We start from the raw sequence: 26,568 nt of genomic DNA, 5'->3' as shown, positions 1-26,568 counted from the left end.
ACGGCAATCCAGCCGTAGTATGAGCTTGCTGAATCGTATTTCTAATCCAACGTGCAATAGTCTGCTTGGAAGCAGGACAGCCAATCTTGTTGTGATCATACAGGACAAATAGAGTCTCTGTTTTCCGTATACGAGCCGTTCTAGCAACATAGATTTTCAAAGCTCTAACCACATCTAGAGATTTTGAATCAGTGAATGTGTCAGTAACTACTGGCACTACAATAGGTTGGTTTATGTGGAAAGATGAAACTACCTTCGGAAGAAAATGTTGACGAGTCCTCAACTCTGCCCTATCTTCATGGAAGATCAGGTAAGGGCTCTTGTGAGACAAGGCCCCCAATTCAGACACCCGCCTTGCGGATGCCAATGCCAAAAGTATCACCACTTTCCAAGTGAGAAACTTCAACTCTATCTTTTGTAGAGGCTCAAACCAATCCGATTGATGGAACTGCAATACCACGTTAAGGTCCCATGGTGCCACTGGAGGCACGAATGGAGGCTGGATGTGCAGAACCCCTTTCACAAAGGTCTGAACCTCTGGAAGAGAGGCCAATTGTTTCTGGAAGAACACTGACAAGGCCGAAATCTATACCTTGATTGATGCCAATCGGAGGCCCGCCTCCACACCATCCTGCAAAAAATGGAGAAAACATCCTAAATGAAACTCTTCCGTAGGAGCTTTCTTGGATTTACACCAAGATACATATTTTCTCCAAATACGGTGGTAATGTTTCGACGTTACTCCCTTTCTGGCCTGAATAAGGGTGGGGATGACCTCCTCGGGAATACCCTTCCTGGCTAGGATACGGCGCTCAACAGCCATGCCGCCAAATGTAGCTGCGGAAAGTCTTGGTACGCACACGGCCCCTGCTGCAGCAGGTCCTCTCGAGGTGGAAGAGGCAGAGGATCAACTATGAGTAACTGCTGAAGATCTGGGTACCAAGCCTTCCTTGGCCAGTCTGGGGCAATGAAGATTGCTCAAAGTCTCAAACCCTTGTTTTTCTTATGATCCTGAGTACTTTTTTGGATCAGCGGAAGTGGAGGGAAGACATACACTGACGGAAACACCCACTGGGTCACCAGAGCATCCACTGCTACTGCTTGAGGGTCTCTCGACCTGGAACAGTATCTCTGAAGCTTCTTGTTGAGACGAGACGCCATCATGTCTATTTGAGGAACTCCCCAAAGACTTGTCACCTCTGCGAAGACTTCTTGGTGGAGGCCCCAGTCTCCTGGATGGAGATCGTGTCTGCTGAGGAAGTCTGCTTCCCAGTTGTCTACTCCCGGAATGAATATTGCCGACAGAGCTTGTAGATGTTTTTCTGCCCAGCGGAGGATTTTTGTCGCCTCTGCCATTGCCGCTCTGCTTTTCGTTCCGCCCTGCCTGTTTATGTATGCGACTGCTGTTACATTGTCCGCCTGGATCTGCACGGGACGGTCTTGAAGAAGATGTACCTCTTGTTGAAGGCCGTTGTAAATGGCTCTTAGCTCCAGAACGTTTATGTGAAGGCAGGCTTCCTGTTGTGACCAACGTCCCTGGAAGTTTTCTCCCTGAGAGTCTGCTCCCCAGCCTCGGAGACTTGCATCCGTGGTTACCAGGACCCAGTCCTGAATCCCGAACCTGCATCCCTCTAGTAGGTGAGAACTGTGTAACCACCACAGGAGCAAAATCCTGGTGTTTGACGACAGGATTATCTTTCTGTGCATGTGTAGGTGTGACCCCGACCACTTGTCCAACAGGTCCCACTGGAATACTCTGGCATGGAACCTGCCAAACTGTATGGCCTCGTAGGCCGCCACCATCTTCCCCAACAACCGAATGCACTGATGGATCGACACACTTAATGGTTTCAATATCTGTTTTACCATTTTCTGGATTTCCAGAGCCTTTTCCAGCGGAAGAAATACTCTCTGAACTTCTGTGTCCAGAATCATCCCGAGGAAAGACAACCTTGTCGTCGGTTCCAACTGTGACTTTGGCTAATTTATGATTCACCCGTGTTGTTGGAGTGTTGACAGAGAGAGTGATATGTTTTGTAACAACTGCTCCCTGGATCTCGCCTTCATCAGGAGATCATCCAGATAAGGAATTATATCGACTCCTTTTTGACGAAGGAGGACCATCATCTCCGCCATCACTTTGGTGAATACCCTCGGCGCTGTGGAGAGACCGAAAGGTAACGTCTGGAATTGGTAATGGCAATCCTGAACTGCGAATCTCAGATAAGCATAGTGAGGAGGATAAATGGGAACATGCAGGTAAGCATCCTTTATGTCCACCGACACCAAGTAGTCCCCCTCCTCCAGACTGGCAATCACTGCCCAAAGTGATTCCATCTTGAACTTGAACCTTTTTAGGTAACAATTCAGATCCTTTAGATTTAGGATCGGTCTGACCGAGCCGTCCGGTTTCGGAACCACAAAGAGGCTTGAATAAAAACCCCTCCCTTGTTGTGACAACGGTACCAGGACTATGACCTGGTCTTGACATAATTTTTGGATTGCCGCTGTTACTGCTTCTCTTTCTGACGGAGAAACTGGCAAGGTCAATTTTAAATATCGGCATGGGGAAACATCTTGAAACTCCAGCTTGTACCCCTGGGATACTATTTGCAACACCCAGGGATCCAGGCCAGACAGAATCCAGTCCTGGCTGAAGAGTCTGAGACGTGCCCCCACCCGAGCGGCCTCCCGCAAGGGAGCTCCAGCGTCATGCTGGGGATTTGGCAGAAGCAGGGGTAGACTTCTGCTCTTTGGAACCAGGAGCCGCTGTGGGCTTCTTACTAGTGATGAGCGGATTCGGTTTTACTCGGTTTTACTCTGTTCTCAAAACGGCATCTTATTGGCTCACGGATGTCACGTGTTTTGGATAGCCAATAAGATGCCGTTTTGAGAACCGAGTAAAACCGAGTAAAACCGAATCCGCTCATCACTACTTCTTACCCCTTCCCCTACCTGCAAAGAAGGGGGAACCTCTCGTCTTTTTGTATTTATTGGGCCGAAAGGACTGCATTTGCAGGTGATAGGTCTTTTTTGCCGGTGCAGGCACAGAGGGCAAAAATGACGACTTACCTGCGGTAGCCGCCGAGACTAACGCATCCAGGCCATCGCCAAATAAGGCCTCACCTTTATATGGGAGAGCGTCCATGTTTCTTTTGGAATCTGCATCCGCGTTCCACTGGCGTATCCACAACGCCCGCCTAGCCGATACTGCCATGGTAGCGGCCTGTGAACTCAAGAGTCCAATATCCTTCATTGCTTCCGGCATGTAGGTGGCAGCGTTCTTGATATTCCTTTACTTAAGGAGTATCTCATCTTTATCAATCGTGTCAATCTCTGATGACACGCTTTCTGACCATTTTTCAATAGCGCGACTCACCCATGCGCAGGAAATAGTGCGCCTAATCAGTGTACCATTGGTAACATAAATGGATTTCAATGTCGTTTCAATTTTGCGGTCTGCCGGCTCTTTAAGAGAAGCCGTGCCAGGAGCAGGGAGAATTACCTTCTTTGTCAACCTGGAAAGTGCACTGTCTAACACAGGGGGTGACTCCCACTTTTTCCTTTCTTCAGCCGGGAAAGGGTAAGCTATGTGAATCCTTTTGGGAATACGAAATCTTTTCTCAGGATTCACCCACATCCCTTCAAACAGCGCATTTAGTTCGTGTGAAGGGGGGAACGTGATTTTGGACTTCTTTTCCTTACATAAATATGCCTTCTCCTGAGGTACAGGAGTGGTTTCTGTAACCTCCAACACGTCCCTTATAGCCACAGTCATATATTGTATATTTTTTGCCAATTTATGATCTATCTCTCTGGATTCACTATTGTCGACAAAAGAGTCAGAATCCGTGTCGGTATCAGTGTTTACAACATTTGCAAATGGTCTCTTATGTGACCCAGAGGGGCCGCCCGCATAAGGAATAACAGCATCCTGAAAAATCACATCTTCCACAGATTTTCTCCAGCATGCAGCCTTAGATTCAGACTTCTCTAATCTATGGTTAATCAGATGCATACTCTCACGTATCTCTTTCACCCATGCAGGCTCTTGGTGTGCCAGTAGCGCCACCGCATTACAACTTTGTGTCCCTAAAATGGCTTCCTCCGGGGAGGAACTCCCTGCCTCAGACATGCCTCACACGTGTACAGCACACCAACAGACACACTGGGACTTATTTTGGGGACAGACCCACAGTAAAATCTGTCAGAGGGACACAGGATAGGAGCAGCCAGTTCACAATCCCAGCGCCAGTATTTCCTGTGAACACAGTATGTCCACAGCCTAACAGTGCTTTTTAAATAGTAATATACACTATCAATTGCACCACAATCGCTTTGTGCCCCCCCCCTCAATAGCACCCTGTACTTGTCTGAAGTGGAGGAGAGGACCAGCGTGTTCTCTGCAGCCTGAGGAGAGAGAGAAAATGGTGCTGAGTAGTGTGCTGGCTGCCTGAGGAAGAAGCTCTGCCCCCGCAATGGCGCATCCTTACACTCATACAAACACTGTAATATTTATACAGGCAGGGGTAGGGCTGTGCCAGCGGCAACTTATGCCCCCTATTAGCCAGTTTGAGGTATTTTTCTTGCTGCCCAGGGTGCCTCCCCCCCCATCTGCGCCCTGCAGCCTGCCTGTAGTGCCTGTGTGTGTGGGCAGCAATGGCGCGCTGCGCTCCCGCCAGCCGCACAGCACCTCAGCCGTCACTTACTTGATAGAAGATCATGCTTCTTATACTCACCTGTCTTCTGACTTCTGGCTCTGTGAGGGGGTGACGGCGTGCTGTGGGAGTGAGCATCTAGACACGGCTAGCGTTCAGTTCCCTTCAGGAGCTAATGGTGTCCTGTCAGCCAGCAGCAGAGCCATGAAACTCTGAGGAAGTTGGTTCTGCTTCTGCCCCCTCAGTCCCACGAAGCAGGGAGTCTGATGCCAGCAGATCTCCCTGAAAATAAAAAATAAAAACCTAACATAAGTCTTTTCAGAGAAACTCAGTAGAGCTCCTCAGAGTGCATCCAGTCGACCTGGGCACATTTCTAAAACTGAGGTCTGGAGGAGGGGCATAGAGGGAGGAGCCAGTTCACACCCAATGAAAAGTCTTTAGAGTGCCCATGTCTCCTGCGGATCCCGTCTATACCCCATGGTCTTGATGTCGTCCCCAGCATCCTCTAGGACGTATGAGAAATGGAGTGTAAACTCCACTGGGACAGGAACTGATGTGAATGACTGAAATGTTCTCTGTGAAGCGCTACGGAATATGTGTGCGCTATATAAATAACTTTGTAGACATATACATAGGATTGCTGCTACACTGTTCCAGGATTTATGCTGGATTGCCATGTTACTAGAGCCGACTTCCTAAGTTTTCCATTGGGTTTCCACCCAAAACACACTTATTAGTAATATTAGTATGTATCTGACTAACTTGGCTCTGGCGAGTGTGACCAAGTGCCTTCTGTGGTGACATAAGAATATTCCAGATAGCCATGATAATAATGGATATTAGGAATATTCTTATGGGTGTTTGACAAAGAGCCTGACTGTAGAGTGGGCAGGCAGAGGTCATCAGTCATTCTTATTTTTGCACAACCGTTGCTATAGTGCAGCACAAATGAATCCAACCATTACCATAGCCAGATTAGAGGGAGGGGGGGCTGGGCGCAGGGCTTACTGTGCCCTGGGCCCTCCCTTTTGTCAGGGGGTCTCCCGGCCGAAGGACACTGACATCACTAGCTTTCCCTCTCATGCAGCAGCAGAACAAGGCAGTATCGGGTTTCATGAACGACAGTACCTACAGAGCTTTCTGACCAGAGGAGAGATAGGAGGGTGGAGAGCTGTAAGTGACACAGGGACCCAGCTTCTCTTCCTCTCTGCCTGGGTGTCTGGGTCCTGTGTAACCTGTTACCTAATGAGGGTCTAGAGAGAGAGAGAGAGAAAGAGACACAGGGGTATATTTACTAAGGTCCCGATTTTGACCGAGATGCCGTTTTTTCATCAAAGTGTCATCTCGGTAATTTACTAAGCAATAATCACGGCAGTGATGAGGGCATTCGTAATTTTTTGGAAGTCCAACAAAAAAAATACGAATGAATACACCATCGGTCAAAACGCGGCTGTTTAAGTATGAATCTCGGTAATTTACTAAGAAGTGCAAAGCAAAAAAAAAAACAAACACTGCCGTGAAAAATTACAACTCGAAAAAAAGTGCTAAAAAAAAACAGACCTGCTTTTTTAATCCGTGATTGTATAGGCATGCAGGGATCCATGAGATCCGTGCATGTATATCAGTGGGAAGGGGTGGGAAAGTGGTTATTTTCTTTAAAAAAATTGCGTGGGGTCCCCCCTCCTAAGCATAACCAGCCTCGGGCTCTTTGAGCCGATCCTGGTTGCAGAAATATGGGGGAAAAATTGACAGGGGTTCCCCCATATTTAAGCAACCAGCATCGGGCTCTGCGCCTGGTCCTGGTTCCAAAAATACGGGGGACAAAAAGAGTAGGGGTCCCCCGTATTTTTAAAACCAGCACCGGGCTCCACTAGCTGGACAGATAATGCCACAGGCGGGGGTCACTTTTATATAGTGCCCTGCGGCCGTGGCATCAAAAATCCAACTAGTCACCCCTGGCCGGGGTACCCTGGGGGAGTGGGGACCCCTTCAATCAAGGGGTCCCCCCCCCAGCCACCCAAGGGCCAGGGGTGAAGCCCGAGGCTGTCCCCCCCATCCAATTGGCTGCGGATGGGGGGCTGATAGCCTTTTGTGAAAATGAAAAGATATTGTTTTTAGTAGCAGTACTACAAGGCCCAGCAAGCCTCCCCTGCATGCTGGTACTTGGAGAACCACAAGTACCAGCATGCGGCGGAAAAACGGGCCCGCTGGTACCTGTAGTACTACTACTAAAAAAATACCCAAAAAAAGACAATACACACACACCTTGAAAGTAAAGTTTTATTACATGCATCCACACAAACATACATACATACTTACCTTATGTTCACATGAGGGTCGGTCCTCTTCTCCAGTAGAATCCATGGGGTACCTGTTGAATAAATTCTACTCACCAGATCCAGGGTACCAGGCTCCTCGGATAATCCTTTTGTAATCCACGTACTTGATTAAAAAAAAAAAACGGAGAGCCGAGCCACGCACTGAAAGGGGACCCATGTTTTCACATGGGACCCCTTTCCCCCGAATGCCAGAAAGCCACTCTGACTTCTGTCTAAGTGGGTTTCTTCAGCCAATCAGGGAGCGCCACGTTGTAGCACCCTCCTGATCGGCTGTGTGCTCCTGTACTGTCTGACAGGCGGCACACGGCAGTGTTACAATGTAGCGCCTATGCGCTCCATTGTAACCAATGGTGGGAACTTTCAGGTCAGCGGTGAGGTCACTTTTGGTCAACCGCTGACTACAAAGTTCCCACCATTGGTTACAATGGAGCGCATAGGCGCTACATTGTAACACTGCCGTGTGCCGCCTGTCAGACAGTACAGGAGCACACAGCCGATCAGGAGGGTGCTACAACGTGGCGCTCCCTGATTGGCTGAAGAAACCCACTTAGACATCAGTCAGAGTGGGTTTCTGGCATTCGGGGAAAGGGGACCCATGTGAAAACATGGGTCCCCTTTCAGTGCGTGGCTCGGCTCTCCGTTTTTTTTTTTTAATCAAGTACGTGGATTACAAAAGGATTATCCGAGGAGCCTGGTACCCTGGATCTGGTGAGTAGAATTTATTCAACAGGTACCCCATGGATTCTACTGGAGAAGAGGACCGACCCTCGTGTGAACATAAGGTAAGTATGTATGTATGTTTGTGTGGATGCATGTAATAAAACTTTACTTTCAAGGTGTGTGTGTATTGTCTTTTTTTGGGTATTTTTTTAGTAGTAGTACTACAGGTACCAGCGGGCCCGTTTTTCCGCCGCATGCTGGTACTTGTGGTTCTCCAAGTACCATCATGCGGGGGAGGCTTGCTGGGCCTTGTAGTACTGCTACTAAAAACAATATCTTTTTATTTTCACAAAAGGCTATCAGCCCCCCATCCGCAGCCAATTGGATGGGGGGACAGCCTCGGGCTTCACCCCTGGCCCTTGGGTGGCTGGGGGGGGGGACCCCTTGATTGAAGGGGTCCCCACTCCCCCAGGGTACCCCGGCCAGGGGTGACTAGTTGGATTTTTGATGCCACGGCCGCAGGGCACTATATAAAAGTGACCACCGGCTGTGGCATTATCTGTCCAGCTAGTGGAGCCCGGTGCTGGTTTTAGAAATACGGGGGACCCCTACTCTTTTTGTCCCCCGTATTTTTGGAACCAGGACCAGGCGCAGAGCCCGATGCTGGTTGCTTAAATATGGGGGAACCCCTGTCATTTTTCCCCCCATATTTCTGCAACCAGGGTCGGCTCAAAGAGCCCGAGGCTGGTTATGCTTAGGAGGGGGGACCCCACGCATTTTTTTTCTCAGTTTTACAGTGTTTATTTTAAAAAAAAAATGAACCCCAGCACGGATCACACAGATCCGGCCGAGATTCATTGTGATAAAGTCGGCAGTGTTTTGCTAATCACTGCCGTAAAAAACGGGAAAAAAACACGAATGACATCGACATCGGAACAAATGAAAAATCCGAATACGACAGCTTAGTAAATTAGGCGTAATAAATTCAAAAAGTTGCAGTTTTACACTTTCGATGTCATTCGTGATTGAACTTTGACCTTTTTCCGAAAATTACGAATGTTAGTAAATATACCCCACAGTGTCCTCCTGAGTACTGTCCCAGTATGTAAGTAGTACAGAGGCTGCTGATATTTATGCATGTGACAAGATAAATTCTAGATTTTATTTTTCTATGTCTATTTTAAGGTTCTTTAAGTTGTCCTTGTTCCACTACAAGAAGACTTTATAAAATAGTTGTCTCTCAGTTACAGTAGGTGAAGCTATAACCAGTACCCAGGCATTATTAGACTATTAGTTTAAATCTAATATACCCTATTGGTTTAAGTTAAATATACACAATCCATACCTCCCACCATGACCCATTCCAGGAGAGACAAAATGCTCTTAATTTATGATTGCCATCACCTGTGTTGAACACCGTTCTTATCAATTAAATAGTTCAACACAAGTGACGCCAATCATACATTAACTGACAATTTCCCCTCCAAAAAAACTACTCAGAAATGGGGGGGGGGGGGGGGGGGGGGGGTTATGAGTGAATTAGGTGAAGAACATGAATTCTTGAATTATCCAAATTGATTTTAGTGTAAAAAAAAAAAAAGATTTTTTTTTTTTTAAATATTTGTAAAAAGTAATTTATTCCCTCAACATCGGAACATCGGTCAGCACCGTTGGAACATTGGAAACTTTGCGACTACTGCGGCTTTCGTTTTAACAGCAGGGACAGCTGCCAGGTACACAGAGGGGGCTTGGGGGGGGGGTTTGATTTACACTTCCCCAGCGGCTGCTATTGTCTGCAGCCACTGGGTGGGGGATCCTGCCGCGCTGACCGTTCGGCAATGATCGGCACCATGGCAAACATTCCATCCGGTTCCTCTGAGAGCAGCAGCGGAGGGAAGTTTCTCTTCCCTGCAGTTGTAAACACTGTTTATCTGACTGGTCGCCACCTGTGCGACCAAGTCAGATAAAGCACTTGCTGGTATGGTGGCATCTGATGCCATCATGTCCAGGTAGAGAGCATTTTGTTCCTCCTGGAATAGATCATGTAGGGCAGTATGCACATTCTAATATACCCCCCCTTCAACCAGGGGCCCCTTGTCTTAAGAGCCCCGGGCACCCCCAAGGCTTGAGCAAGCCCTGGGTTTTGGGTCTGTGAAGCTTTGTGCAGCAGGAAGAGCAGAAAGCTGTCACCCATAAGCAATTGAGTCTGCTAGGACGGAGGAGCCGAGTGAATGTAGAGCCTTGTGGCGATGACTCACAGTTGTTTATTTAAAATAAGGATCATCTCTGCCAAATAGAATGACACAGATCAATCAAGTGTCGGACTGGGGCAGGAAGGACCCACCGGGGTAATGCAGTGGTAGGGGCCCATGCATAAGGGTGTGGCCAGGCAATAGTGGAGGTGTGGCCAACCACCACAGAGGCCCGGCTAACTGTAAGAGAGTGCATGGCCTGGGCCCATAGTCCTATGCAGTATAAGGGAACATGTATAATGTATAACTAAAGTGCACTAGGATACAGTTTGGAACTTAATCCCTAGAGGAGGAGGTGGGCCCACAGGCAGTGGGGCCCACTGGTGGTTTCCCCTGTGGGCCAGTCCAACCCTGTATCCAGGCCTTTATGGAGAAAGTCTGCTTTACGTATTCCACAACCCCTTAGACATTCAGTATGGCCCACTAGAGGGCAAGGGTGTTCAGGCCTCTCTTTGCCACAAGACTAGGGAAGACCCCTTCAATCCTGTATTCTGTGAAAGCATCACCCAATAATCCAGAACACATCAGTTTGACCTAAAGGGGGAGTCTACTGAATCTTAAGTGCGATGGGAACCTAAGGACACATCAGCTCCTCTAGGATGGGCAGTCCCCCACATGGGTATGCTCTGCGGAGTGCAATTCATTTGCCGACTGTTGGGATCTCGGCGGTCAGGATACCAACACTGGAATCCCGACAGCCGACAATACCGACAGCCGGAATCCCGGTGCGCAGGGACTATTCTCACTCATGGGGGGATCCCACCCCTCGCCTCGCTGCCGTCATTCTGGCAGGGATCTTGACAGCTGGCATCCCGCCTGCCAGGAAATAATATGTATTCCTGCTCTGCTACCCTACCCATGACATGTGACACAAAAACCAAGTGAGCCTACTGAAAGTGGCGTGTTAATGCCTGTTGCCTGTTTTATGAAAGATCTCCCCAGCTATCTTACACACTGCTCTTTATCTCTGCCATAAGGCTGAAAAGCGCTGGGATATGGCCGGGACAGCGACACTTTTGCAGGAACATATGTATCCACATAGTGAGATTAGGATAAACCTATGCACCTTCATCCTAAAACTAACCTTCCCCCACAGCCTGACTCTACCCTCCCTACCGCAGCCTAACCTTACCCCCTCCACAGTCTAATCCTAACCTCCCCCGCAGCTTAACCGTAACTTCCCCCGCAGCCTACCTCTACCATCCCCTGCAACCCGACCTCACCCCCTGCAGCCTAACCTTAACTTCCCCCGCAGCCTAACTCTACCCTCCCCAGCAACCCAACCTCCCTCCCCCTGCAGCCTAACTTAAACTTCCGCCACAGCCTAACCTCCCCTACCTGCCATAGCCTAACCTTCCCCTGTAGCCTAACCCTCACCTTCCACCCTCCACCCACAGCCTGACCCTACCCCCCCACAGCCTAACCCCAACCTCACCACACGGCCTGGCCCAACCCCCCCCCCCCCCCCCCACAGCCTAATCCCACCACACAGCCTGAACCTACCCCCCCCCCCCCCACAGCCTAACCCTAACCTCACCACACGGCCATACCCTAAACATACCCCCCTCCTCGGCGCCTAACCCTAACCTCACCACGCAGCCCTACTCTAACCCCCCTCCTGCCTAACCCTAACCTCACCACAAAGCCTTACCCTACACCCCCCCCCACACAGCCTAACCCTAACCTCACCACACAGCCTGACCCTACCCCCCCCCCCACAGCCTAACCCTAACCTCACCACACACCCGTACCCTAATCATACCCCCCCCCCCTCCCTCTCCGGCACCTAACCCTAACCTCACCACGCAGCCTTACCCTAACCCCCCTCCTGCCCAACCCTAACCTCACAACGCAGCCTACACTAACACCCCTCTCTTGCCTAACCCTAACCTCACCACACAGCCTACACTAACACCCCCCCTCAGCCTAACCTTAACCTCACCACACAGCCTACACTAACACCCCCCCCCTCAGCCTAACCCTAACCTCACCACACAGCCTACACTAGCACCCCCCTAGCCTAAGCCTATCCTCCCCCCAACGTAACTGTAATGTTGACATTTTGACAATGTCAACATAATACCTGTCGACACAGTCATTGCTGCCATTTTTTTTACATCCTGACATCAACATAGGGGCGTAGGCACAAAACTAACACACTTGGGCACAAAGGTGACCCGTGATCACAAAACTGGATATGCCTATTGTCTGCTGGCCGTCATAAGGATACAAAGCAATATTTATTACTTATACCCATATGTGTTTATAGGACTGTTATTAGAATATGAAAGCTCAGACAATTCTGGTTTACATACATTCTACTGTAACATGTAACAACCACAGCTAATATGTATATTTTGTATATAGCATATTCCTCATTGAAAACTATACCTTGCCATAATAACAAAGACCCCATGCTTACCAATAGCACTAGCTGCTAGTTAGGGGGATATATTACAGCTACTGTACGTAACACTCAAGTGCGATCATGTTCGGCTCCTGTTTCTCCCCATTCATTTTCCATTTTCAATAACCTGGCCCAAGTCAGGTTTAGTAAGTGAAGACCTTTAATATAAAAAAATGGGAAATTCTGACAAATCTAGCGGGGAGGGGGGTACAAATGAAATTGCTTGGTACTGTATCTATGTAAAATATTGCCGTTATTAACATGAGGTGCCAGCGGCCTGGGATGGATTGGCGGCACTTAGAATTCCATTAAGAAAACTGCTGCCATTCACAGAGTAAATGGGTAACAGGGTCAACTGATTAGAGGGGGGGGGGCGCTCTTCCCGTTTTGCGCAGGAGCGAACAGAAACGCAGTGGTGCGGCCGAATGTTGTCGTCAGAATTGACCCCACTTCCCATAAACGCCGCCAGCGCAATTCATACCAGGAACTTAATCCTCTCTGCAGATAACACATTGTTTTGTCTTTGTATTGTGGTGACAAGTTCCCATTAAATCTTCCTCCCCATCAGGCAGAAGTGAATTGAAGCGTAGTGTGTATGAGGATGACATGACCAGCTGCTAGCTGTCCCTTTAAACCCCTCCTGCGTGCTAAACTCCCATTCAGTGTAATAAGCCTTGATAATAGACCCCCGCAGTTTGTGGGCAAGGGAGACAGTTCCATCATTATAGTGGAGATGAGCTCGTGTAGTGTAAAGGTGACTTGAAGGACGCTAGAGGGCTTCAGGGAAGAGTGTCCAGGGAAGCTCATTATCATTGGATCATACTGTGGAAGTGACTGCTGTGCGGTGTCTTATGTGCATTCGGCTAAGCTACTGTACGTGCCAGCGGCGAGCTGGATGGGGCTGCAGCTTGTTTGGCCCCAGGGGACATCAGAATCCCGTGCCAGACAGACCTCTATCGTTTCCTAAAGTCGCGTTTGTTTTTGTTTTGTTTTTGTGCTTTTTTATTTTCCGTTTCTTCTGTTACTCTCATGCGTCAGCGCCAGGCGTTTCTCTGTCACTCTAAAGCAGAGGTTCTCAAACTCGGTCCTCGGGGGCCCACCCAGTGCATGTTTTGCAGGTCTCACAGAATCGCAAGTGAAATAATTAGCTCCACCTGTGGACCTTTTAAAATGTGTCAGTGAGTAATTAATACACCTGTGCACCTGCTGGGTTACCTGCAAAACATGCACTGTGTGGGCTCCCGAGGACCGAGTTTGAGAACCTCTGCTCTAAAGCGTCAGATCAGTGGAGATAAACAGGGATAAAAAGTTCCCTGCACTGTGGACAAATCTACCTGGTAAAGATCGAAAATGGGCAGAATCTCAGGGAAATTGTTTTATTTTTGTTATTTATTTATTTATTAACAGTTTCTTATATAGCACAGCACATTCCATTGCGCTTTACAATTGGAACAACAGTAATAAAACAAAACTGAGTATTAACAGACAGACATAGAGGTAGGAAGGGACATAGGCACTGATACACAAGGATAGGCGCTATCTATTGCGTAATGGTCCACCAGATTGCAAAGGTTCTTGGTGGGCTGTATGATAAGGTCACACAGTGATGTTCGCCAAGGGAAAGTGAAGAAAGACAAAATATGTGAGGATGTGTGTGGACTATACAGAGAGGATGTAATTAGATAGGGAGGCATTGAAAGTTATGTGGGTGGGTCCAGAATTTGATAAGCTTGTCTGGAGAGGTGAGTTTTCAGGGAATGTATGAAGGTTTGGAGACTAGAGGAGAGTCTTATTGTGCGTGGAAGGGCATTCCGCAGAGTGGGTGCAGCCCAGAAAAAGTCCTGTAATTTTGAGTGGGAGCGAGTAATGCGTGTGGATGAGAGACGCAGATCTTGTGAAGAGCAGAGAGGACGGGTCGGGAGATATTTTGAGATGAGTGTAGAGGTGTACTTTGGTGCAGTTTGGTTAATAGCCTTGTACGTCAGTAAAAGTATTTTATATTGAATACAGTAGAATACCGGTAACCAATGGAGGGACTGACAGAGCGGAACTGCAGGCGATGAACGTCTAGCAAAGAAGATTAGCTGCATTCAGAATGGATTGTAGTGGTAAGACTCTCTTTTTGGGAAGTCCAGTAAGGAGACTATTGCAATAATCAATGCAGGAGATGATGAGAGCATGGATCAGAGTTTTTGCTGTGTCTTGTGTAAGATATGATCGTATTTTGGATATGTTCGTTCGATGTATGTAACATGATTTTGAGACAGATTGAATGTGGAGAACAAAGGACAGTTCAGAGTCAAGAATAACACCTAGGCAGCGAGCTTGTGGGGTTGGACTGTTTGTCGAGTTCTCAACAGTGATAGAGATATCAGGTTGGTAACTAATAATGGTTGGTGGAAATATATATAATTAATTCTGTTTTGGAAATATTACGTTTGAAGTGCCGAGATGACATCCAAGATGAAATAGCAGAAAGGCATTCAGTGACACAGACCAGATGGTGACAAATCTGGGGAGGATAGGTAGATTTGAGTATGATCTGCTGCATACAGATAATACTAAAATCCAAAAGAGCTGATTAGTTTACCAAGAGATGAGGTATAGATAGAGAAAAGCAGAGGACCTAAGACTGAGCCTTGTGGTACTCCAACTGATAGAGTTAGCGGGAGGTGGTGATAGAGGAGGTGAATTCAGATACTGAAAGAGTGATTAGATATAGTAGGTAGGATGAAAACCAAGAAAGGGCTGTGTCTTGAAGACCTAGGGATTGTAGTGTTTGTATGAGAAGAGAGTGGTCAACAGTGTCAAAAGTAGCAGAGAGATCTAGAAGAATAAGAAGTGAATGATGGCCTTTAGACTTCACAGTGACCAGATAATTCACTACCTTAGTCAGTGCTGTCTCTGTGGAGTGTTGGGAACGAAAGACTGAGTGAAGTGGGTCCATTAAGTTTTGTCATTTTAACAAATGAATGTGCACAATGAAGTGTGATTCTGCTCCTGAATATGTCTTCTCTAATACCACAAGCCCCCCTCCCTGTCCCCTCCTCCGGGCCACCCCTCTATTACCGGGATCTGGAATCAGGATTGTGCAGGAAGCTGATAAGATTTCCCGCAGGGAAAATGCACACTTTACCCCACTCTATGGGATCAAGGCAATTAGGGGCAAGATGGCAGTGACACCCACAATGATATTGAAATGGCGTTGGAACACCAGTAACAGCAGCCTTCAGCACCACTAAATGGAACCGATTTCACCCCTAAATTGCGCATTTAAGTTCACTGAACCTTAAGGGTACTTGCAAAAAATAAACAAATTAGTGGCTACCATAAGTGCACACACTGCATCACTGGCATCGTTCCTAATTTAGAAACATAGAATGTTACGGCAGATAAGAACCACTTGGCCCATCTAGTCTTCCCCTTTTTAACCATATTGTTACTTCAAACCTCATTTGTTTCTTATTTCTTTGTAAGGATATCCTTATGTCTATCCCATGCATGTTTAAATTGCTCTACTGTCTTAGCCTCTACCACCTCTGATGGGAGGCTATTCCACTTGTCGTCTACCCTTTCTCTGAAGTTTTTTTGCCTCAAATTTCCCCTGAACCTCCCCCCTCCAGTCTCAGTGCATGTCCTCGTCATTTGCTTCTCTTCATTTGAAGAATGTTTTCCTCCTGGACTTTGTTAAAACCCTTTCCCTTCTCTGCTCCAAACTATACATATCTAGATTTTTTTTAGTCTTTCTGGGTATGTTTTGTGATGTAGGCCATGTACCATTTTAATTGCCCTTCTTTGTACAGTCTCTAATGTATTAATATGCTTTTGAAGATATGGCCTCCAGAACTAGACACAGTATTCTAGATGAGGCCATACAAATGACCTATACAGTGGCATTATTACTTCTTTCTTTCTGCTGCTTATTCCTCTCCCAATGCAGAGAAGCCTTCCTCACTGCTGTGTTACATTGCTTACCTGCCTGTATGTCACCTGAAATAAGTCACTCCTCAGTAGTTTCCAGTATAGTGCCATTAATACTATATTTAGCCTTTGGATTTTTGAGACCCAAGTCCATGATTTTGCATTTTTTGGCATTAAACTGATTTGCCACGCTCTTGACCATTCCTCTAGTTTACCTAGATCCTCAATCATTGTTTTACCCCTCCCGGTGTGTCTACCCTGTTGTATACGTTTGTGTCATCTGCAAAAAGGCATACTTTCCCTTCAATACCATTTGCAATGCCACCAATAAAAATATAAAAAACTGCTGTTCCAAGTAAAGAACTCTGGGGTACTCCAATGGTAACATATCCCTCCTGTGAAAGCACTCCATTTACTACAACTCACTGTTTTCTATTCTGCAACCTAGATCTAGTCCATTCAATCATCTTAGTATCTAATCCCATGTTTTCAAGTTTATTTAAAAGTATGTGACTTATTAAAGTGTAGATAAGCTATATATATGCCCCCCCCCCCCCTCCCTTTTCCCTTTATTTGTCACTTTAGTCACCTAGTCAAAAAAGTAAATATGAATTGTTTGGCATGATCTCCCCCCAGTAAATCCGTACTGTTTGGGATCCTGTAAATTGCTGCATTTGAGATAATCTACAACTTTTATTTTAAGAGTGTTTCCATCAATTTCCCAACTACTGATGTAAGGCTAACTGGTTGGTAGTTGCTTTCCCCTTCCTTGCTTCCACTTTTGTGCAGTGGGACTACGTTCGCTCTTTTCCATTCCTCTGAAGTTACTCTTGTAGCTAGTGACTGGATGAATAATTCTGTTACTGGTGCTACCAGCACACTTTTAAGATCTTTTAGTATCCTTGGATGTATCCCATCTGGCCCCATTGATTTATCTACTTTCAGTTTTGAGAGTTCTGTTAGGACCTCGTCCTCTGTAAATGTACTTGTTTCTACCTCATTTTTCTGACTATGCCAACAACTTAACTGTGGCCCCTTCTTTCTCTCTTTCACTAGTGAATTCTAAGCAAAAAAGAATTATTAAGATGGTCTGCTATTGCATTGTCTCCTAAGCGTAAGGGAGCAGAGATAATGCGTTGGATAGTAGGGAAACCCCCACTAACACCACTATCTACCTATTTGCTAAATACGGTGGCGCATGTTCTATTGCAGAAAAAAGCCCATTTACCCTCTCCTATTATATCAAAACTGTCTATACTGTATTTGAAATCCTGCTGAATTTGTTAATTTGAGAAATTAGTACCAAACTGCCATAAAGTAAGGTGCAAACCTGAAAAAAAATTAAAAAATATTATGTTAATATGCAAAAATATAACTTTAACTCATTTTAAAAATAAATGGTAATGGCATATAACGTGACTTTACTTTTTATTAATAAGAGCTGTATTATTTTGCTTGACTAATGATAAATAGCAATTGTAGCTTAACTATGTTTGTGCATTTTAGTATGGACGTTTCTGTTTCGTACTCCAGAGACAGAAATTTAAAATACTCCTTTTTAGTTTTGTCCGTAAGAATTAAAATATTGATTACTGTTCAATAACCCATTGTTGTTAGTGCATTTTTTTTCCTGTGAAATTCTATAAAGGTTTCTTTTTTTTGTTTTGTTATCTCATACATGCTTCAAAAATACCATTTCATAAGGTAGATGAACTATACAGTAGAAATTGCACAGGTAAATGCCATTGCATTAACATTATCAGATGGTGTAAAACCCTATGAAGGGCAAAGGTTATATTAACTCCTACCTTGGTCTGTCTGATTCTGATAACAGGATTAATGTATTTTATATTTGTATGCATGGTCGTTAAATCATCAACTGGGAGGACTGGCCAATATAGATAGGGGTGTTTATAAAGAGAGCAACGTATAACTGGTTTGGTATGGTTAACACATCCTTGTGGTAAGAAAATTCCTGGCGACAAGCAATATTGATGGGATAGGAAAGGGTCTGTGTTGATACAGGATGATGATGATCTCAGACTGCATGCACCACAGAAAGCCATCTCAGACTGCATGCACCGCAGAAAGCCATCTCAGACTGCATGCACCGCAGAAAGCCATCTCAGACTGCATACACCGCAGAAAGCCATCTCAGACTGCATGCACCGCAGAAAGCCATCTCTGACTGCATGCACCACAGAAAGCCATCTCTGACTGCATGCACCGCAGAAAGCTACAGTATCTCAGACTGCATGCACCACAGAAAGCCATCTCAGACTGCATGCACCTCAGAAAGCCATCTCAGACTGCATGCACCACAGAAAGCCATCTCAGACTGCATGCACCACAGAAAGCCATCTCAGACTGCATGCATCACAGAAAGCCATCTCAGACTGCATGCACCGCAGAAAGCCATCTCTGACTGCATGCACCGCAGAAAGCTATCTAAGACTGCATGCACCGCAGAAAGCCATCTCTGTCTGCATGCCCCGCAGAAAGCCATCTCTGACTGCATGCACCGCAGAAAGCTACAGTATCTCAGACTGCATGCACCACAGAAAGCCATCTCAGACTGCATGCACCACAGAAAGCCATCTCAGACTGCATGCACCGCAGAAAGCCATCTCTGACTGCATGCACCGCAGAAAGCCATCTCTGACTGCATGCACCGCAGAAAGCCATCTCTGTCTGCATGCACCACAGAAAGCCATCTCAGACTGCATGCACCGCAGAAAGCCATCTCTGACTGCATGCACCGCAGAAAGCCATCTCTGACTGCATGCACCGCAGAAAGCCATCTCTGACTGCATGCACCGCAGAAAGCCATCTCTGACTGCATGTACCGCAGAAAGCCATCTCAGACTGCATGCACCGCAGAAAGCCATCTCTGACTGCATGTACCGCAGAAAGCCATCTCAGACTGCATGCACCGCAGAAAGCCATCTCTGACTGCATGCACCGCAGAAAGCCATCTCTGACTGCATGTACTGCAGAAAGCTATCTCAGACTGTATGCACTGTAGCAAGTCATCTCAGACTGTGCATGCACCAATAGGTGTCGGCCGCTGTGGGAGAGGCTTTGGGAAGCTCCTTACCTCATGCAGATCTCATTTGCATTCAGGGGCGGATTGGCCATAGGCAGTACAGGGAAGATTCCTGGTGGGCCGGTGCGCATGTGGGGCCCATTTGGTTTGTTGACGTGTGAGGGGTGGTGCTGCCGCCATGATTACATGGTATACCTCTGGTGCTGCCCATGTGAGGCCACTTCTACAATTTTTTCCAGGGCCACTTTCAATTCCTAATCCATCCCTGTTCACATTCACTTCCACCACCCCAGCAGCACCCAGACAGGGAGAGGGAGGCCCTTGATTAATCCTTTGGAGAAGGTCAGTGTGCCCCCTTCAGGGCTGGAGCCTGGAGGCAACTGCCTTCCTATGTCTCCTGTATTTATGCCCCTAACTCTGCTGATAATCATCTCATCTGTCCCTGTTTGGTCATTAAAAACATCTAGGGATCGATTCTGAGTCGGACGCATTCTGTACGCTTCTTTTGCCACAGCCTCATCTGCACCTTTATGTTAATGCCACTATCAAGCCCTTTGCTGGTGTAAATCCATGCATCCAAATGTGCGCCCATAAGATGCAACATCAACCCCCCCGTTACCTCCCAGTCACCGCCAATACATTTACAATACACTTCTGCTTCCATGCGCCCAAATCTGTACTGCGACCCTGTACATACAAAATCGAAACGCATGTTCAGCGCAACTCGGATACATGCATGGGTGATAAACTCCACTCCACTGCGTCTGGTATCACCGCAGCATCCAACTCAGAATCAAGCCTCTAATGTGATAGATTGTTGCACACTTCTCTTTACATATGTGTATGAGATGTATCGTGGCATGTAACTCATGTGTAATATCTTTTCTTCTTTTTTTTTTTTACAGGTGTAAATGAAAGTAGTCAAATAAGAGTTGACTTTAGACGTAATCATGAATAACACCAGCTACGCCAATGTGTCCTCGGCAGACAGGACCATGATGGGGAGCCCATACAAGACTGTGGAAGTAGTGTTCATTGTCATCGTGGCCGGCTCCCTGAGCCTGGTCACCATCATTGGAAATATCCTGGTCATGGTATCTATTAAGGTCAACCGGCATCTACAGACGGTCAACAATTATTTTCTGTTCAGCTTAGCGTGTGCTGACTTAATTATTGGTGTCTTCTCCATGAACCTCTACACCTTATACACTGTGATTGGTTACTGGCCAATAGGGCCTGTAGTGTGTGATCTGTGGTTGGCCTTGGACTACGTTGTCAGTAATGCTTCGGTCATGAACCTCCTCATCATCAGCTTTGACCGTTACTTCTGCGTCACAAAGCCCTTGACGTATCCAGTGAGAAGAACCACCAAGATGGCTGGCATGATGATCGCTGCAGCCTGGGTGCTGTCCTTCATCCTGTGGGCACCAGCTATTCTCTTCTGGCAGTTCATTGTTGGTGGAAGAACTGTTCCAGAGGGTGAGTGCTACATTCAGTTCTTCTCAAACGCCGCCGTCACATTTGGCACAGCTATTGCAGCATTCTACTTGCCAGTCTTCATTATGACAGTGTTATACTGGCAGATATCTCGGGCCAGTAAGAGTAGGATAAAGAAAGGCAAAAAGGAACCCACCCCTAATCAAGATCCCATATCACCAAGTAATGTCCAAGGCAAAATAGTGAAACCAAATAATAATAATCTATTAGCCATTGAAGATAATTTGGATCACAGCAAAATCCAGAATGGGAAAGCATCTAGGAATTCTGTAACTGAAACCTGTGTTTTGACAGAAGGGGAGGAGAAAGAAATCTCCAATGACTCTACGTCAGTAAGCGTTGTAGGCACAAATGCGAAGGAAGATGGAACTGCTAAAAATGCTCCTCAACCTTCAGGATCTCAACCCCTTCCAAAAGTGGAGAACTCCAAGATGACGTGTATAAGAATTGTTACAAAGTCGCCTAAGGGAGACTGTGGATCCACTAGTGGCACCACGGTGGAGATTGTCCCTGGGACTAACGGCCGCAATGGAGAAGACAAGCAGAAAGTCGTAGCCCGAAAAATTGTAAAGATGACAAAACAGCCCCCTAAAAAGAAAATTCCTCCGTCAAGAGAAAAGAAAGTGACAAGGACTATCTTGGCGATTCTCCTAGCTTTCATAATCACCTGGACACCTTACAATGTAATGGTTTTAATCAACACATTTTGCGACGTATGTGTGCCCAACACAGTATGGACAATTGGCTATTGGCTTTGCTATATTAACAGTACCATCAACCCTGCTTGCTACGCCCTCTGCAATACCACTTTTAAGAAAACTTTCAAACACCTCCTAATGTGTCAGTACAAAAACATAGGCTCGAGGTAGAAGAAGAGGAAAAAAAATAACGAGGTGGAGCTGCCATTAAAATATTATGCCATAGCACTTTACACTCGATTATGGAATGTGCAATCTAGGGACCTATCTGGTACATACCTGTGGATCTATTCCATCCACTGCACTTATAGCTAAGAATGAAGAGTTGCAAACTCTCATGGATAGAGATCGGTATATAAATCTAGGTGGACCAGTCTACTGCTCTTTGATCCAACCGAAAAACTTCAAAGGGCTTTTTGAGGTTCACGTGTTTTCCATATCTGTATTATTATAACATACCTATTTTTGTGGGTTTCGATGTCTGTAGGAGACAAGGTCTTCAGACACAGATTTTGAAACATCTACTTATCAGACTGAACAAATGAAGAAAAAAAATATCACTTTATAATGCTTTTCTTTTCTGTGATGGGAAAAAAAAAAAAACCCGCCAGTTGACTTTTTTTTTTTTTTGCAGTAGTTCCATGGGACAATGGAAATGCTGATAAACCTCAAAGTTTTACGCAGAGTTTTCACTGTTATCCTAGCGTTAAAACTGGCTCTTCTGTGCCTCTGTGTTTCTGGTGACTGTATCGAAATATAACTCAAGTTTTAGCCCTTGTGTTACAAGGGTATATGTTAAGCGCTTCCTGAGACATAACTAGCCAAACAAATAATATATAAATATATATATATAAGACGTTTTGTGTTCATGGTATAGATAAGCCACCTTTGGTACTCCAGTCGCTGATGAGCCTCATCCCTCATGAAGGTGAGTTCTAGCTGACTGAGCGTCACAAGATATGAAGTTCACCAGCAGCTGGCGCACAAAAGGTACATTATCCATCCACCATTAAAGATTGACACTTTCTTGGTACTTTCCAATGTGAAATGACTCTTTCCCATCGATAGTTACTGACTGTTTGCAATCTGGTTGGTTACATCCTGCATTCAAGGTAGAGAAAGTGATGTTTTGAGGTCTTGCTACAAGGTCCTGAGGCTACAAAAATGGTTTTATATGGAAGAAATCAATGGAGAACGTTGTATAGCTGCTATTCATTCACGCATGGAAATAACAATGACAGAGAAAGCATTTACTGCAACCTACTGTGGAAGAATCAGAACAGCTCATTTTGAATATGTCTGTATTATTTAAGCTACTGTATCTGAATAGTGCAATCAAGTGTTAATTGGCATTTATTTTCTGATAACACCTCCTAGTGGAAGTATCCATACCTAATAGTCTCCTTAATTAAGTGCATTATCCCTTTTAAGGGAACGAGAAGTGGGTGTGTCACTTTTACACAGTGTGGTCAGCCATTTTGTGAGCCTATCACCTTACTAGAAACTGGTGACATCAGCATGAGTCAGACCTCGATGATGTCATCTTTTCCTAGTACGTCGATAGGCTCCTTTCTCTTGAACATTGGGTTCAACGTGAAAAATGTCTGCTCCCACCAGCGACGGATCCACAATAATCCGAAAAATGGTAGTGTCATATTGGTTATGAATATACATTTAATTTACCCTATGATCTCCAACATATTCACAATTGTTTGTGTCACGGCAGATGCTCCAACCACCATCCCCCTTGTAGTTAGATATTCAGTGGGGTGTTATTTTTATTGTCTTGAACTGCACCAGTGTTTTTTTAATGGCGCCCAACTATCAGACACAATGGGACCGCAAGTATTGGGAGTCACCATTAAGTGCACCGTCACATGACCATTTAATGGTTGTCGTTTGATATCAACACTTCCTGCAACCATACTTTAACCCACAGCAGCCAATAAGGTGTTAGCGTTCATTTTCTAAATTGAAAAAAATGAAGCCTATGATATGATTGGATGCTGTGGGTTCCAGCACGTTTAAGCAGATTGCAACATGTTATTAAACAAGCTACTGTGGTGCTTTATTTTTTACAATCCAACAGAAGACATTTTGTGAAAGCTGCTCTATAGGTGTTGTAGCAAACTGTGGTATTACCCGTAGCAACTAATCAGATAGTTGATTTCATGGTCTGAAGTAAATTAGAGAAGCCTCAGATTCTGATTAGTTACTACAGGCATTAAGGCATTTTGTACAAAGTTACCTGGGAAACGAGTCATGAATATTCCCTATTCCGTTCTCCGGTTGCTAAGCAACAGCACAGAATCCAAAAAACAATGATAGTAAACTTAAGCAACAGTGTTAAAATGCCAAGATAACCTGTTATCAGCAAAATAAAACATTTATTGTATAATTGTAACAAGTGTTATCAAAGGGACGGGAAATTCCTTGTAATATTCTACAGGTACAAGTAATGTAAAATCTCTAAGCAATATGACTATTTGTCTTTTTGAACTTTTTTTTTTTCCATGTATGTACTAATGACAATTATTACGAAATGTTTGAAATGTGTTTTAAGCTTGCACTTGACAAGATGATAAATATAATGGACAACCCAGTGCGTGCTGTAAATCTCCTAACTACGGGGCAACACGGGATCGCAGAGCAGACAGTACAAAATACTCCTTGGATTTATGCCAGGATAAGCCGGTTATATCTTAACAACTGTGCCAGCCACATAACTAATGAAATAGTTTCATCAATGACACTACAGACAAGATACTGTGCTGATTCAGATGTGGATGGAGAGGGTATCTGCTTCAGGGGGCGTCACGCTTCCCGCATGCAGTACTGTTCCTAGGACACACCATCGGGTCATCTGTGACACTATCGGCTGTCTGCGTGACCTACGGGCCACCGCATTTACAGGGTGATTCAAAAGTCGCAGTATACCCGTTTCAAAAACTGTGCAGGAAATGGGAAAACTGAATACTCCGGTAAGGTATGGGTGAGGTGGGCTATCTTTTAGGGTATGTACCGAACATGGGCGCCATCTTGAAATCGGCCATCTTGAATCTAAGTCAGTTTTTTTCAAATGGAAAGGGGGTTGTGGAACATATCAAACAACATCAGAATTTGCTGAAAAGTTGCTGCAACCAGATTTGAAATACCAGTTATGGTTCAAAAGTTACAATACTTTCTTTGTTGCAGGTAATGGAAGATGGCTGTGACAAAAGAGGAGAGAACTGAGGTCATTTTGATGTCTGGAGAACAAAGTTTCAGTGTCATAGTTGCAGATTTTAACAACCGGCACCCAGAAAGACCTCCAATTTCACATAACACTGTCGGGTGCCTAATTTCCAAATTCCGAGAAACTGGGACTGTGGCTGACAAGTCACGGAGTGGTCGTCCAAAAAGTGCTACTGATGAGACAACCTCAACAATGGTTTTGGCATCCTTCGTGAAGAGCCCACAACGCAGCACACAACGTTTGTCAGCAGAATGTGGAATCAGCCAGTCATCGATTGTACGAATCCTTCATGCCCATTGATGGCATTCATTCAAGATTCAGCTATGTGAAATTGCATGTCTTTCTGGGTGCCGGTTGTTAAAATCTGCAGCTATGACACTGAAACTTCATTCTCCAGACATCAAAATGACCTCAATTCTCTCCTCTTTTGTCGAAGCCATCTTCAGTTACCTGCAACAAAAAAAGTCGTAACTTTTGAATCGTAACTGCTATCTCAAATCTGTTTGCAGCAATAAACTTTTTAGCAAATTCTGACGTTGTTTGACATGTTACACGACCCCCTTTCCATTTGATAATACTGACTTATATTCAAAATGTCCGATTTCAAGATGGCGCCGATGTTCGGTACATACCTTAAAGATAGCCCACCTCACCCATACCTTACTGGAGTATACAGTTTTCCCATTTCCGGCACAGTTTTTGAAACAAAAGGGTGTACTGCAAATTTTGAATCACCCTGTACTACAAAGAGGCCAGGAAGTCTCTGTCCTTGGGACAAAGAAACTGTCCCAGTCCCTCCCCCAACGATGGCGCTGACACTCCAGCTCCGGGAGACTTGCCCATTCTTCCGGGTGTCCGGGAGTGCCACCTCAGTTTCGGGAGAATGGTCAAGTATGAGGTAGAAATAACATGGTACAGAGGTTTACATTGTCAAAACAAAACAGAAAATAGCAAAATATAACAAAGAACATTTGGGGTCATCAGCTGCAGGATTATTCATCCTACCCACGAAGGATTCAGGTGAGGCTTGCATTTTAGGCGCACTACGTAGGCTCACACTGGACAGAATAGGCAATACCCGGAATCAATGGCATATAATGGGGATGATCACAATGCTTCATGAGATCTTTGCAAGTTCCTCATAACCAATCATTTTTCTATTCCTCCCATTGAACCAGCTGAGGCAGCCATGTTGGGCACACTACATGGGTTGCAATGCGTGAATAATTAATACATGGAGATAAGACATGCAAGGATAGGACATAGTTAAGATAATATTAAAGTCTATGGGAGACCTTTATGCAAAATGGTGCAAACTTTTAAAAAAAGGTGGCATAACATACGTACCTACCAGCTACCACAAATTCTGAGGGGGACTGCCTCACGGTCAGCACGATTATCCCTAATTGAGGGTAGCTGGAAGGTAATTCATTTTGTGCGATATAGGCTTACTTACCATTGTTACTTGCCTCCCAAACCACAAACAGCATTGCACTAAGTAACACCATTCTTAAATCAGTATTTTAAATTGTATATATCACCGAAGGAGACAGCATTGCAGTTTGTCTTATTCAGGTCTTGCAGTTGTCACTGAGCCTCCAGTAAATCCATCCCCACTTAGCTGTGACAAAAGCCTGAAACATTACAAGCTGTGTAGTATTTGCAAAATGTCTATAAAGGAAAAACACATCAAAATTACATTTTGAACACATTTTGAAATTTAGCTCCAACAACTTTACTGATTAGCATTGGTTCCAAAACATTAAAAAACATTTTTATTTTTTTTTATTTTTTTCTCTTACAGAAATGCAAATTTTGCTAAATAAAATAATGGCCGCCCAAGGGCAGAGTCTGA

At 45.4% G+C, this 26,568-nt stretch overlaps 1 protein-coding gene across 5 annotated transcripts in view; it reads left to right on the top strand.

Moving 5' to 3' along the window:
- The window catches only part of CHRM2 (cholinergic receptor muscarinic 2), a 367,212-nt gene extending 343,255 nt beyond the window's left edge, over positions 1-23,957 (top strand). For all 5 annotated transcript variants that reach the window (XM_063929003.1, XM_063929001.1, XM_063929002.1 and 2 more), the window contains one exon: positions 20,189-23,957. In XM_063929003.1, coding sequence (XP_063785073.1) covers positions 20,234-21,649 — 1,416 coding nt within the window. In that variant the 5' untranslated portion in view covers positions 20,189-20,233 and the 3' untranslated portion in view covers positions 21,650-23,957. The remainder of the gene's footprint in view (positions 1-20,188) is intronic.
- The last annotated feature ends 2,611 nt before the right edge of the window (positions 23,958-26,568 follow it).

This window comes from Pseudophryne corroboree, chromosome 6 (genome assembly GCF_028390025.1).
Source record: "Pseudophryne corroboree isolate aPseCor3 chromosome 6, aPseCor3.hap2, whole genome shotgun sequence".
NCBI classification, from domain to species: Eukaryota; Metazoa; Chordata; class Amphibia; order Anura; family Myobatrachidae; genus Pseudophryne; species Pseudophryne corroboree.
The sequence above is the reverse complement of the archived record's forward strand: the minus strand, read 5'-3'. Positions and strand labels throughout refer to the sequence as shown.